Source organism: Mesoplodon mirus, assembly GCF_964341445.2.
Source record: "Mesoplodon mirus genome assembly, chromosome: 19".
Classification (NCBI taxonomy): domain Eukaryota; kingdom Metazoa; phylum Chordata; class Mammalia; order Artiodactyla; family Ziphiidae; genus Mesoplodon; species Mesoplodon mirus.
Genome location: NC_138995.1, coordinates 47,416,377 through 47,430,566, shown reverse-complemented (window position 1 = coordinate 47,430,566; position 14,190 = coordinate 47,416,377). Strand labels below are relative to the sequence as shown.

The window sequence follows — 14,190 nt, the reverse complement described above, 5'->3', positions numbered from 1 at the left end:
ATTTCATTAAAAACATATGCATATCTTTAAAATGTTATAATTTGGGTCATGTATGATGTTCTAAAAACAGCCATTTTTTACTTTTGCAGTGATTTGGAGTCAAGTAGATTTTCTGAGCATAATTTATACATTTAACCTGTAAAAAAATTCATCTTGGAATTGGTGGGTTATCTTTGATCTTTCCTGATGGCGTGTTAGGTCTGTAGTGTAGAGTAATATGTGTCAGGGATGCTTTTTAGAAATTGTTAGATCAGGACTTTTATGTGTTAGGTCATTCTGAAAGTGGTCATTTACTGCTTTTTCCTCTCTCGTCCCAGGAGACTCTTTTTGCCCCATCTGAAGTCCATATGGCTCTGTACGATGAGGACCTCCTGAAAAATCCCTTCTATCTGGCTCTTCAAAAGTGGCGTCCTGACTTGTGCAACAAGGTGGCCCAAACCCGTGGCATTGTAAGTGCATTGATCCCAAGGGTGGTCCTTCTCCACTAGGCTTGGACCGAGCAGTGCTGACAAGGCCACAAATATGGTAGACTTCAGTTAAGTTTAGAGGGAGTCAGGTACAGGCCTGCTAAGTGCACCAAGCCCCAGGCCATGCTCGGTATGTGAATGAGCAGAGAGGGACCGCCCCAAGCTGCTTCCTCCAGGCAGCCTCCTGGGACTGCACCAGCCCAGGGTGTAATCCTTTCTCTGAACTCTCAGCCTCTGTTGTCACTGGTCTCACGGTATTCACCTCTGTTTCTCTTGTTTCCATGGGGACCAGGAGGGCTTCTCCAGGGCAGAAATCATATTCCTCCTCGTCTGTGAGATGGGTACTCACTCCCATAGGATAAGGGAACGTGTGTACACACACATGTACGTCGCCTTCAAAGGCATTTCCTAAAGAGAAAGAACCGAGAGAACTTTTGTAATAGAGGCCACAACCTCAGAAGCCTACAGGAGCAGCCAGGGAACAGGAACAAAAGAGAGGAACCATAGTCTGCTGCCTGGAGGGAGGGCAGGCCCTGTGCTGCAGGTCTTTCTGGTTCCCAGATTGGTGAACTTGGCAGGCATCTTACTTACACACCGTGGGACACAGCGAGCTGGGTGCCTTTGTGCCACCCATCTGTCTTGGGCCCTCTTCTTTTCCTACGTTGTCCTCTTTTCTTCTCCTACTTGTGTTCCTGCTTCTCTTGCCATGTGATATGATCTTAGGTGTGTCAGGCAGCTGAGGATTTGAACCAATGGAGAAATCAGTTAACTTGGGTTTCTGTGCAAGCTTGGAACTGGCTTTTCCCCATACCCAGTCCAACTCTCTGCCCTCAGAAGCCTGATTTTTTTTCAAGTCCCTTCTTGTTTTTATGATTGGTTTTGTGATTAATATCTTTTTCCCAGAATTTTTTTACTTTGGATTTTAGAAGTTATAAACTTCGTTATAAAAAAATTAGAGAATAGAGCTGTTTCCAAAGAAGAAAATAAAAAGCTCACCAAAGGCATTCACTCTCATCCATTCATTTCACAGTCGCTATTACATGCTGCTATATGCAAGGCACTATGTTTGATGTGGGGATTCAGCCAAAACCATGAATAGGCATCATGATCTTTACCCTCATGGAGCTGAAATTCTAGTGGGAGAGATGGTCACACTGTGGGTACATATTGGCTAATTATGGTAAGTGTCACAGAGAAAGAGTAGAGGGTGCCAAGCCATCATGTTAACTGGGAGGGCCTGACCCAGCTTGGGAAATACTTCCTTCCCATCTTTGTTCTACGATATTTAAAAAAAATACTGTCTAGATAAGAGTGTGTCATCATATGTAACTTTCTCTTTTTAAAATGCTACACTGCGGACCCCGCTGTTCTTTCTCAGGAAGCCCTGGGGGACCTGTCTGTCTTGCTCATCACTGTGTTGCCAGCCCATAGCACGGTTCCTGTTGCCCAGTAGGTGCTTTTACAGCTGCAAGTAGTGAAAACCCAATTGAGTTCACTTTAGCCAAAAGAGAATTTTGAATCACTTTGGTCACCTTCCTTTCAGTTACACTGAGGAATGAGAGATGCTTCTTTTTTTTTTTTTTTTTTGGAGCAGAAGAAGGTTTATTGCAAGGCCACGCAAAGAGACAAGGTGGCTCGTACGCTGAAAAGCCTCGAGCTCCCGGAAGGGTTTTGGCAAAGCATTTTTAAAGGCGGGCGTGGGGGGGGTGTCGAATGGTATATGATCGGCCTGTACACGGTTCTCTGCTTGCCTGATGGTGAGGCAGCAGGGTGGTGTCACGGCTTATCAGCCCTTGGGCTCCAGGAGGCCTGGGCTGTGTGCTCGTGGTCCTCTAGTAGTTCTTCCATTGGCGGGGGGGCGTGGTTCACATCTGCAGAACAGCTCAGGAAATTTGCAGAGAGATGCTTCTTAAGCTGTGTCATCCTGCATTCCAGTGGGCCCTAGGCCCCTTACTGCGGCCCCCACTGAGATCCATGAGGGGCTGCTTGGGGCCCACACTGGGCAGCACTAGATTTCGGGCCTTCCTTGGCCTCGTTCGGTGGACTCGAGAATCAGCAAGGCCAACTCCTCAGCACAGGTCAGCTGTGGGAAGGAGCTAGCTCTCGCCATCCTGCTCAGCCTGGCCAGGTGTTGGTGACTAGCCCCTGCCAGCTGTTGGCCGTGTGATGGAGCCCCAGCTCGTCCCTGTCTAATCTGTCGTAGCGCTCCTTCCATGTCCGTTGGTTGAATGAAAAACGAGAGTATCCCAGTGGCCTCTAGAAGAGCGCTCATCCTTTCTGCCACCGCTGAAGGACCCACGTGGCCTCAGCAGGTGAATGCTGAATTTCCTTCCATGGGGCTTGGCCTTTGGGCCAACTTTGGCGGCCTCTGAATCTTCCCTGGGGATTAGAGTCCTTTACTGGGCTCTAAAAATGTGAAGTCACGACTTTTGAATGTGTGTATCCCCAGGGTTAACTGCCTTCCCCCTTCCCCCTGCAAGCTGAGCTTGGGCCCCGCCCTCACACGCTGGCTGAGGGTGGAGGTTGGCGGGCCCCTCACCTGCCCCAGCCCCTCCCCGGATTTGGCCGCCTTTGATGGGACTGCCTCCACGTCCTCCACCGTCCGCTCTCTGACTGATCGGTGGAGGCTCCTCTCCCAACGTACCCCCATTCCAATCCCAGAGGCCTGTGACACCCACACACTGCTTCTCATGCTTACCTGTTCTTGTAACCATCCAGCTATTATGCACCGTGGCTTTTTCAGAGCCAGCTGGGCAGGCCTGCTGTACCCCTGGGTCTCTTGTCCATGGAGCTTTGGCGAAAGTTCTCTAGGTTTCCCTGGTGGACTGCGGGTGGGTCCATTTGCCTGTAGGAAAAACAAAAATGACAAAAGGGGATTAAATTTGGTCCTTTTATTGTGGTCCTCTAATTATGGGGTACTCAGGCTTCTGAGGGCTAGCCTGAGAACCCAGCAGCAATGGCTTCCACGTTCCAGAGAACTGACTTTCCAGTAAATACCCATACAGCTGAGCTTAGGGCGCTGAGGTCCATACTCCAGTTCTCAGGATTTGTTTAGTACAGATTCAGGTGACAGACATTGAACATCTAGGCACTGTGCTGGGTTTGCAGGGTTACACGGATGAATGGGGAACACAGCATGCCTTCAGGGAATCTTAGAAACAGGCTCTTTGCAGCACAGAGGGATGAGTATTAGAACAGAAGTGGTCATGGGCTCCTGTGGAGTGGCTGACCCAGCCTGGGGAGGAGTCAGGAGGGCACCCTGGGGTGATAAGACTAATGCTGCTTCTTGCTTTTATTCTTTCTTTTATTTAATGACGATTACTTATTAAAAAATTTTTATAAAGGGGCTATAATAAAAAGTTTTATTGTTAAGCTCTGAAATGAGTAGGTCCCTAACTTATGGTCTGCTTGGTCACTGTAAAGTTCGTGTCCTCCACACCGGCTGTTAAAACTCCATGACCTTGGGACTTCCCTGGTGGCGCAGTGGTTAAGAATCTGCCTGCAGTGCAGGGGACTTGGGTTCGAGCCCTGGTCCGGGAAGATCCCACATGCCGCGGAGCAACTAAGCCCATGTGCCACAACTACTGAGCCTGTGCTCTAGAGCCCGCGAGCCACAACTACTGAAGCTCGCATGCCTAGAGCCCGTGCTCCGCAACAAGAGAAGCCACCGCAATGAGAAGCCCACACACTGCAACGAAGAGTAGCCCCCCCTCGCCGCAACTAGAAAAAGCCTGCACGCAGCAACCAAGACCCAACGCAGACAGACAAACAAACAAACAAACAAACAAAAACCAACTCCATGACCTCTGTTCCAGAGACAGTCTGAACCTCCATCTCACGAGAGCCCCCAGGCACCTGGCCCTGTCTCCAGAGGGCGGCTTCATAGCTGCTCCAGCCCACTCCTCCGTGGCTGGCTTCCTCACCCCGGTCTCAGCAGGATCCTGGTGGAGATGGATGGGGCCACAGAGAGCCAGCCCTGGCTTGTGTTTGCAATGAAATGCCCCGGGCAGCATTGTCTGCCTGAAAACTTTGGGGGAGTCCCTGAAATTGGAGGCCCCCAGTGCACTCAACAGATATTGATTGGCACCTACCGTATGGTGAGCAGTGTGCTTGGTGCTGGGGATTCAGTGAAGCAGGAGCGGGTCATGCCTTATTCACGCTAAGGAGGCGGAAAAGGTGTGTGTAAACAGGCTCACAGAATGCAGTCACAGGTGTGGTGGGGACAGGGGTGGGGTGTCTCTGAAGCACCTCAGAAGTTGCTGGTCCCTCGGAGGCCCTTTCTCAGATGGGACTGTGTGACTCTTTGATCCATTGAGCTGGAGCGGGGCAATCACTTGGCCTGCGTAAACATCCCCTAGGCCTGGTTCATGCTGTCCCCTGGCCTGGGGCCAACCCTCGGGTTTCCAAGATCTTTCTGTGTTCACGGCTGCCTCGAGGCCACCTAGGAACCTTGAGGCCATTTCTCAGTTCTGACTCATACCTGACTCACTTTCATTAACATTTAAAATTTTTATGTTTTTCTCCCCCATATCTCATTCCACATCTGCTACCACCAAGCCCATTGAGGACCTTTGCACATGCTTTCTTCTGACAAAAATGTTCTTCCCTTAGATCTTTAGCTGGTGGTTCCTTCTCTTCATCCATTCCTTGCTCAAAAGCTACTTCCTCAGAGACCTCCCTAACCACTCCACCTGAGTTAGCGAACCCTTGTCCCACTCCAGTCATTCTCTGTCCTGATATTTTGCTTTATTTTCTGCATAGAACTTACTGATATATGGAATATGTGTTTTATTATTCAGAAATCTGTATCCTCCACTTAGAATGTAACGTCCATGAGGACAAAACATCGTATCTCCAACAGGGCCCAGTGTCATGAATATTGAATGAAGAAAAAACAGAAAAACCAAACTCAAATTTTAATAATTAGTTGAATAAAGTTGGCTATCTGAAAATTAAAAAAAAATTATTATGTTTAATCTCAAACATGTACAAGTGGAACAAATCATGCAATGCACCCCACGCCCCCATCACTCAGCTTCCACAGTGCCCGGCTCAGATGCCAGCACATCTCACTTCTATCCCTGCTGCCTTCTCCCCTTAGCCAGGGGACCATTTTGAAGCAAATTCCAGAAAATTATATAAGGTAGTCATGTGATTTCATCTGTAAATATGTAGGAATGGAGTTTTAAATGATAAGGACTTAAAAGAATAATCACATACCATTATCACAGCTAAAAAATTCCTCAATAACCCCTTACAGTTGTCAAATGTCTAGTCACTGTTCAAATTTCCCAGATTGTCTCATAATTTTTTGTTTGTTTGTTTTCCAGTTGGTTTGTTTAAATCAGAATCCAAAGGTGATCCACACATTATTCTGGATTGGTAGGCCTTTTAAAAAAAAATTTAAGTATAGTTGATTTACAGTATTATGTTAGTTTTAGGTGTATAGCAAAGTGATTGTTATATATATATATATATATATATATATATATATATATATATATTTTTTTTTTTTTTTAGCGGTACACGGGCCTCTCACTGTTGTGGCCTCTCCCGTTGCGGAGCACAGGCTCCGGACGCGCAGGCTCAGCGGCCATGGCTCACGGGCCCAGCCGCTCTGCGGCATGTGGGATCCTCCCGGACCGGGGCACGAACCCGTGTCCCCTGCATCGGCAGGTGGACTCTCAACCACTGCGCCACCAGGGAAGCCCCTATATATATATATATTTTCAGGTTCTTTTCCATTATAGGTTATTACAAGATATTGAATATAGTTCCCTGTGCTATACAGTAAATTCTTGTTGCTTGGTATGCCTTTTAAATCTCTTTTCCTCCTAACTTTCTTGAGCTAAACTTTGAAAAGAACAACTAAACTGCACCTACTCAGTGTGTAAAACTGGATCCATTTTGACATGTGTGTAGACTTGTGAAATCATCACCACAGTCTGTTTTTTTAACTGTAGGCCCCACTTTCCTCATTTTCCTTCTTTCCTCACAATTCAAGCATCAAGGTCATTCATCCTGTAGAGTTTCCTGCCTTCTGGCTTTTGCCGGTTGCAGTCCTGTGGTGGTGTTTACCATGGTCCTCTGGTCTCTGCATTTCCTGAACTTGGTAGTTAAGTCTAGCTCTGGGTCTGATTGAGTCTTGATTTTTTGCAGAGAGGCAAGCCCACTTCATAGACAGTTGTGATCTTCCATCAAAGAGGGCCTCCCTTTTCTGCCGTGAGCCATCGGCCTATCCCTCGTGGGGAGAGAAGCTCTTTCTGACCTGCCTGAGGAAGCTCCTAATGACAACTGCTCTTGAAGGCCCCAGAGTTTCGTGGTGTCTTCACAGAGGAAACTCCAGCAGATGCTGGGCTGTGCTCCCTGCTCCCAGCACTGGCCTCCAGGAGGCCACAGGACTGGGCTCTGGTGAGGTGGGGAACAGGAGGTTGAGTCCTGGCTCTGTCGCTCACTGGCTGCGTGCCCCTGGACAGGTTGCTGGACTTCCTTGAGCCTCAGTTTCCTTGTCTATACAGTGGGGATAGCGCAGAAGCTGCTTGCCTTGCGCCAGGCTGCTTTAGGAGCTGGGGCTCTGAGGGACTTCACCACTTTGGTCGTCGTCTTCCAGGTGCACTTGAATCTGAGAGATTCCTCTTAAATGTGAGTCCCTGGGCCAAGCACAGATCCACGTGTGGTTGCCAGGGCAGCTCCTTGCCTTTGCTGCGTTGAGCAAAGAAGCTGGTGCCTGGTCATCATGGTGGCCATGGTGGGACCAAAATTCACGTTTCAGGTTGAGCCTGCCCCAGAGACACAGTCTGGCACCTGAGACATCTCTGGTGGAGGTGGCAGCCTGCAATAGGAAACTGTATTTCTGTGGCTGGTAAAACTGTGATCACAGTTCAGCTTAAAAGAGCATAGAAAGAAGATGGGAAGGAAACTGTCTTCATTGTGCTGCATTTATCATTCAGGTGGTGGGATTCCGTGTGTTTTTTTAGTTTCACTTTTCTGTACTTTCAAACTATTGTTTCTTCATCTGGAATCATTCCTGAGCCTGCTGAGGACAGAGGGGGCCCCTGGGGTAGCCGCAGGGAGGGCCCAGCAGGGTGGGAGTGAGCGCTATGGTCTGAGGCCCCGGGATGGGAGAGGCATGTGCTTCCTCCCTCGGCTGGGTGGGGGCCTCCGCTTCCATCACAGTGACAACAGATCAGCTGCTGCCCCTTTGGCCAGTGACCCCAGAGGTTCTCTCTGCCAGCAGGTCCCCGTGGCAGTTCCGCTGGAGCATCTTTGGATGCCTCGTGTTCTGCTGAAGTTGTAAATGACACGTCTGTTGAGTATTCACCCTAATTTTTTTTTTTTCCAGGTGTTAGTACCCTGCAAAGGAAGCCTGTCAGGCAGTGTTCAGTCTACTTGTCAGTTTGAGTCCTATATTTTGACCCCAGTGGAAGAACACTTTCAGACCTTAAATGGAAAGGTATTCTTTCGTTTCTTGTGGGTCAACCAGGGCCACTCACTCAGTGTTTGGGAGTGGGGGAGGGGAGAGAATCCTGCTTCTCACCCTTTCACGTCTGTGTTACATGATGGCTTTGACAGCACAGCAGCCCTGCTACCTTTGAGGGCGGAGGAGCTGGTGGTGGGGAGGAGGGTCCTGGCTGCAGCCAGGAGGTGAGGCGGGGCTGGGCACCTCTCCCTCAGCCCGTGGGTCTTCTGTCGGGGAGTGGCTGGGACACCTCCCCAGAGAGGCCCTGTCAGAGCAAGCTGTTTATCCCTAGTGCCCTTGGGATCAGGGATAAATTTATAATTTTAAGAATTTTTTGTTTTGAAATCATCTCAAACCTATAGAAAGTTTCAGTAAGGTACAGAGAACTCTCACATACCTTTCTGCCCAGATTGGTCAACTGTTAGCATTTTGGCCACATCTGTTTTATTTCCTCACCCCTATCCCCATCTAACCATCTGTCTAGCTCTCTATCTGTCTACACACACACATTATTACTTTTTCTGAACTTTTTCAGAAAGAGTAAGAGTTGCAGACACCATGTCCCTTTGCTTCAAAACAACGTGTATTTCCTATGTAATACAGCATAGTGATCACACAGAAAATTTAGCATTGATAGAATATGCTTCTCCAACATGCTGTCCTTTTTTTATCTTTTTTGGGTTTTTTGGCCGCACCCCGGCATGTGGGATCTTAGTCCCTGACCAGGGATTGAGCCTGCGCCCCCTGCATTGGAAGTGCAGAGTCTTAACCACTAGACCACCAGGGAAGTCCCAGCATACTGTCCTTCAACAAATTCTGCTAGTTGTAATACCCTATTATAGCAAAAAAGATCTATTTTTTAGATCCAGGATCATGTCTGGGATCATGCAGTGTATTCAGTGGTTAGTCTTTTTAGTTTCCTTCCATTTGGAACGGTTCCTCAGTCTGTGTCTTTCATGACATTGACATTTTTGTCTTGCTTTGTAGACTCTCCCTCAGTGTGGGTTTCTCTGATGTTTCCCATGATTAGATCGCAGTTATGCCTTTTCAGTAGGAACGCCTCCTCGGAAGGGTGTTTTCTCTCTCTCAGTGCATCGTGTCAGGAGGCACGTGACGTCAGTCTGTCTCATTGTTGATGTAAACTTTGGGGTAGGCATTCTCTTATTTTTTTAAAGCGGAAGCAGATAGGTTCTGAGAGGGGGAGGTTCCATCCCTGGTCAGGACTGGCCGTGGTCCCCAGCCTACCCGCAGTCAGGAGTGGGGGCCCACACTGGTGTAGCTGGGGCCATGGGCACTGGGGGGGGGGTCGAGGAGGGGTGGGTACCAGTACGCCAGTCTGGGGTGAGGGGTGGTCTGCAGCCCTGTGGCTCCCAAGCATGCTGCTATTTTCCTGCCAGGGATCTGCTCACCACAGCTGCCCATCAGTTTACTTGTTTTCTTCCCGGTACCCAAATCTACCAAGAGAACAGAGGCACTGGGCTCATCGTGGCTGGTCTTCCCGGGCACCTTGGCCACGGCCAGAGTGATGAGCCACGGAGCGGATGCAGCGCGCATCCTTCAGTGCTTCCGGGTTGCAGCGTCGGGTCATTCTGATCTCTTATTCAGAGAGGGGAACCTTCTTACTTTTTTCCTTTTGCGGAGGGTACAGTGCTTTTGGGTTGCAACATGTGAAAAGGATCAGGGTATTATGTAGCTGGAGTGACAGGTTGAACAAAGAGGGAAGAAAACATTTTAGTATCAAAAAGCAAGCTGGAAGAGTGTTGGTGCCCCCCGCAAACCCACACTGGAGCAGCGGCAGGCGGGTGGGGTGAAGTGCCGGATGGGGACCAGGCTGAGAGGGGTCGGCAGTCACACGGGCTGCTGGTACAGTGATGGCTCTCTTGTTCCAGGATGTCTTTATCCAAGGAAACAGGATTAAACTAGGAGCTGGTTTCGCCTGTCTTCTCTCAGTGCCCATTCTCTTTGAAGAAACTTTCTACAATGAAAAAGAAGAAAGTTTCAGCATACTGTGCATAGCCCATCCTTTGGAAAAGAGAGAGAGTTCAGGTATTCTGAGAGAAAACCCCTTTCTCCTGATTCGGAGAAACGTGCTTGTTGAACTTCCTCCTGACGCAGCTGTTGTAAACATCCCATAAAATATTCAAGAGCCCGCTAGAAACCTGCATAACTGTTTACAATAATTCCCCCTAAAACTTAATCAGAAAGTCATCTTGAGCCAAGGTGATGTGGATTAGACTGCTGTGTGTGGTTGCACATGTTGGATGTTTCACACATAGAGCTTAGTGGGAATGTCGCCCCCTGGAGTTGTGCAAAGTGGCAGCCCTGGCTTTGTCTCTGGGCCTCGGCTTTAGGGCTACCTCCTACAGCATTATTACCCACCCAGCCTCACTGCTGTGCCTCTTTGAGATCTCATTATTTTTAACAGATAATAATTCTTTGGTGCTCCACGAAGCTGAGATAACAATTAATGTGCCAAACGCTCCTATCCGATGCTCTTATCATCAGGAATCAGGGCTTCCTCACCACGGCCTCACAGGTCATGCCTAGGGTCCCAGATAATTCAGGTGTGGTCCCAGGAAAGGGCTTCAAGAGGACCAGGCTCTCTGGACCCCCAACTGGGCTGCTCTTGGGCGATATCTTGAAATAAGGTCATCCCTCTCCTCCTGTGGAAGATGGAGCGTCAGATCCTGGAGGAGCAGGGCAAAGGGTTGTGGGACTTGCCCTGTTAGGAAACAGTGAAGCCTTCAGCCAGCCTGACCCTCTGTCCTTTTTTCAGAAGAGCCTTCAACACCCTCAGATCCCTTTTCCCTGAAAACCATCGAAGACGTGAGAGAGTTTTTGGGAAGACATGCAGAGCGATTTGACAGGAACATCGCCTCTTTCCAGCGAACGTTCAGAGAGTGTGAAAGAAAGAGCCTCCGTCATCACATAGTCAGTGGCCGTGTCTTGCTTTGCTAGGCGTGCCTTGTCTCAGGCCAGTTCAGAGCACCAGGATCCCTCTCGGTTCACTCTGTAACTTTGCTGCCTCCATCGTTGGAAGTTTTGTTTAAATGTTTCTTTTTACCTATCAAAGTAGTACAGACCACTGTAGAAAACTTGAAGATCACAGAGAAGTATAAAAATGAATATTGTTATCATCTATGTTAACCCTAAGGGGAATTTTTTTCCTACTTTTAATGCATGTACCTAAAAAAAGTGGAAAAACAAATCACAGACTTGATTTGATAAGCTGACTTTAGGATTTAGAGCTTGTCACCCAGGAAATCCATTCTCTTTGCCCCAGGGCACGTTACGTGTCCCGGGTTTTGTGCTGTGGCCTCGGATCACGAGGGTGACCTCTCTCTGCTCTGTGTTGCACAGGACTCCGTGAATGCTCTCTACACCAGATGCCTCCAGCAGCTGCTGAGGGACTCCCACCTGGTAAGCAGCACGGCGTTCAAAAGAGATACTTGCCGGAAAGAGAGAGATAAATAGCATATATCACTTATGCGTGGAATCTAAAATATGCCACAAGTGAATCTATCTACGAAACAGAAACAGACTCACGGACATAGAGAACAGACTGGTGGTTGCCGAGGAGGAGAGGGTTGGAGGAGGGAAGGAGTGGAAGTTTGGGGTTAGCAGATGTAAACTATCATGTATAGGATGGACAAACCACCAGGTCCTGCTGTATAGCACAGGGAACTATATTCAACATCCTGTGATAAACCATAATGGAAAAGAATATAAAAAAAAGAAAGTATATATATGTATAACTGAATCACTGTGCTGTGCAGCAGAAATTAACACAACATTGTGAATCAACTAAATAATCCAAAAAAAAACAAAAAAAAGAAGAGAGAGAGACTTACAGTTTGCCCACATGCTAGTCCATGCTCTGTAACTGTACTCGTCTTGTCCTCCAGAAAGTGCTCGCCAAGCAGGAGGCCCAGATGAACCTGATGAAGCAGGCTGTAGAGGTAAGGGGCCAGGGCAGCGAGGGGAGAGAAGACGGCAGTGCTGGGGGCTCCTTTGTTGCCCACCCCCCACTCACATGCCTTGAACTGGGTCCCGTTGATTTCACAGATGTACGTCCAGCACGATATTTACGACCTGATCTTTAAATATGTGGGGACCATGGAGGCAAGCGAGGTAGGTTCTCCATCATCATCATCCAGGATGGAAGCCCTGTTCTAAGCCTTTTAAGACATTTGAAGCTTCATTAAAATCTCTTGTTAGGATGCTGCCTTTAACAAAATCACAAGGAGCCTTCAAGATCTTCAGCAGAAGGATATTGGTGTGAAACCTGAGTTCAGGTAAGGGTTTGTGATGCTGTGGCTGTGTCCTCGGGCTGGGGCACCGTTCGCCATCCCCCCCGCTGCCGAAGCAGCAGTGGGGGCACTGATTTGACATGGTTCAGACCGTGGAGCAGGGCAGTTATTTGTGACCAAAGATGAAGGGGCTGAGGCTGGCAGATGACTGTTTCGGAGCTGGCCTGCTCCTGCACCCGTCTGCCAGCACCCGGTGAGTGGGAGCCCGAAGGGGTGGGGTTGTACACAGCTGGTCTCTGGGCAGGCACGCAGCTCACCCAGGTGGGCCCTGCACACAGATGTCTCTCCTCACCTGCCAGTCTGAGGGACCCCTGCTTTAGGGGCATCTCCTTCTGGATTAAGTTTCATTTTATTACAAAAATGTCTAGAGACTTCCTTGGTGGTCCAGCGGTTAAGACTTTGTGCTTCCCTGCAGGGGGCACGGGTTCGATCCCTGGTTGGGGAACTAAGATTCCGCATGCCGCGTAGCTCAGCCAAAAAGTTAAAAAAAAAAAAAAAAAATCTAAACTCCCCCCCGCCCCGGCCCATTGGCCTATTTCACTCTGGGGCTAAGGCTTGCTGATTTTTTTTCCTAATTTTCTGGTGCAGCTACATCACCTGGCAGCTTGATTGGCACCTTGAAAGCTGCTGGGTTTTGCCAGTGACCCGAGTCAGATTACTTCTGAGTTTCTAGTTTTGTTTGTCTTTACTTACAGTTTGCTGTAAGAAATGTGAATCTGAGGTATGGGATTAGATCCGAGAAGGAGGGCCCTCACACCGTGGTCTTATGTGGTCACTTTCCAAATCATTTTGCAGCTTCAACATACCTCGTGCCAAGAGGGAACTGGCTCAGCTGAACAGGTGCACATCCCCGCAGCAGAAGCTGGCTTGTTTGCGGAAGGTGGTACAGCTGATCACCCAGTCTCCCAGCCAGAGAGGTGTGTGCTCGGGGAAGGGGCCTGCAGTGGGGTGGCTGCATACATCCAGCTGCAAACATCTGTTGAGAAGCAGTGCCATCTTAAAGGGTCATAGAGATGGGTGGATGTGCAGCAGAGCATTTCTGTGTGAGTGCCCGGGTGTCTGATCTGAGGAGTGGGTACCTAGTAATGGGGGTCGGGGGGCGGGGTAGGTGAGGCATCTTTAGGGTGAGAAAATGCTGGTGGAGAAGCAGTGGCCTCAAAAACGAGTCAAACTGGTGATGGAAACATGGGGGTTCAACTGTTAAGTTGTTCTCTCTAATTTTGTATACGTTTAAAATTTTCCATTATGAAAAGTAAAATAAGTTAAGAAAAAAGTAATGAGAAGGCAGATCTGTGTGGGCAGATAGGGGGTGATCTTCGAAGCGTATTATCAATGAATGAAATGAACAGGAGTGTGTACGGTAGGTACCCTTCCAGCAGCATTGTGGAAAGGGGGCGACTCTGTATCCATATATACAATGGGGAGATCATAGACTGTCTGTGGACAGGTACGTGGGAAGCAACAGCAGTGACCTCTGGGAAAGAAGTCTGGGTGGCAGGGATGGGAGAGATGTGCACGGTTTGCCCTTTTGTACTTTTTGAAATTTTAAATGTGTGAATGGATTACTTAAACAAAATTTTAATGAAAAAAATAGAGTCAAGCTGCAGGTCGGCATTAGACTCTGAGGTGTATGAAACAGAAATGATCCCAGGAGGAAAGAGGCTTTTGGCAGTGGCTCTGGCACACCTTCAAGTTGTATCCACCATTGCTGACTTCCTCGGGCTCTTTATCTGTCCCGGGAGGTAGCAAGGGGTGGTCTGCTTGCAGTTTGCTTCTTCTGCACGTGTTCTGAGGATGCTAAGCATTCATTTTCCCCTGGAGTCTGACATCTATTCAGGACACTAGAAAGGAAATTGTGCGATTGAATTTCTCCCTGATGTGTCATCTTCCTGGATTGTGGTTTTGTGGGTTGGATGGTGGTGGGGAGTTGATAACACTTGTCGGTCCATTGAGT

The 14,190-nt window shown here is 48.6% G+C and overlaps 1 protein-coding gene across 12 annotated transcripts in view; it reads left to right on the top strand.

Moving 5' to 3' along the window:
- Nucleotides 1-14,190, top strand: part of ANKRD27 (ankyrin repeat domain 27) — a gene marked incomplete at its 3' end in the record, with an annotated part of 54,490 nt that overhangs the window by 8,939 nt on the left and 31,361 nt on the right. For 11 of the 12 annotated variants that reach the window (XM_082608114.1, XM_082608113.1, XM_082608120.1 and 8 more), the window contains 9 exons: nt 318-449; nt 7,810-7,920; nt 9,816-9,972; nt 10,703-10,857; nt 11,287-11,346; nt 11,832-11,885; nt 11,992-12,057; nt 12,145-12,221; nt 13,032-13,153. In XM_082608114.1, the coding sequence (XP_082464240.1) occupies nt 348-449; nt 7,810-7,920; nt 9,816-9,972; nt 10,703-10,857; nt 11,287-11,346; nt 11,832-11,885; nt 11,992-12,057; nt 12,145-12,221; nt 13,032-13,153 (904 nt within the window). In that variant the 5' untranslated portion in view covers nt 318-347. The remainder of the gene's footprint in view (nt 1-317; nt 450-7,809; nt 7,921-9,815; nt 9,973-10,702; nt 10,858-11,286; nt 11,347-11,831; nt 11,886-11,991; nt 12,058-12,144; nt 12,222-13,031; nt 13,154-14,190) is intronic. The other variant, XM_082608116.1, reaches the window with a different exon arrangement.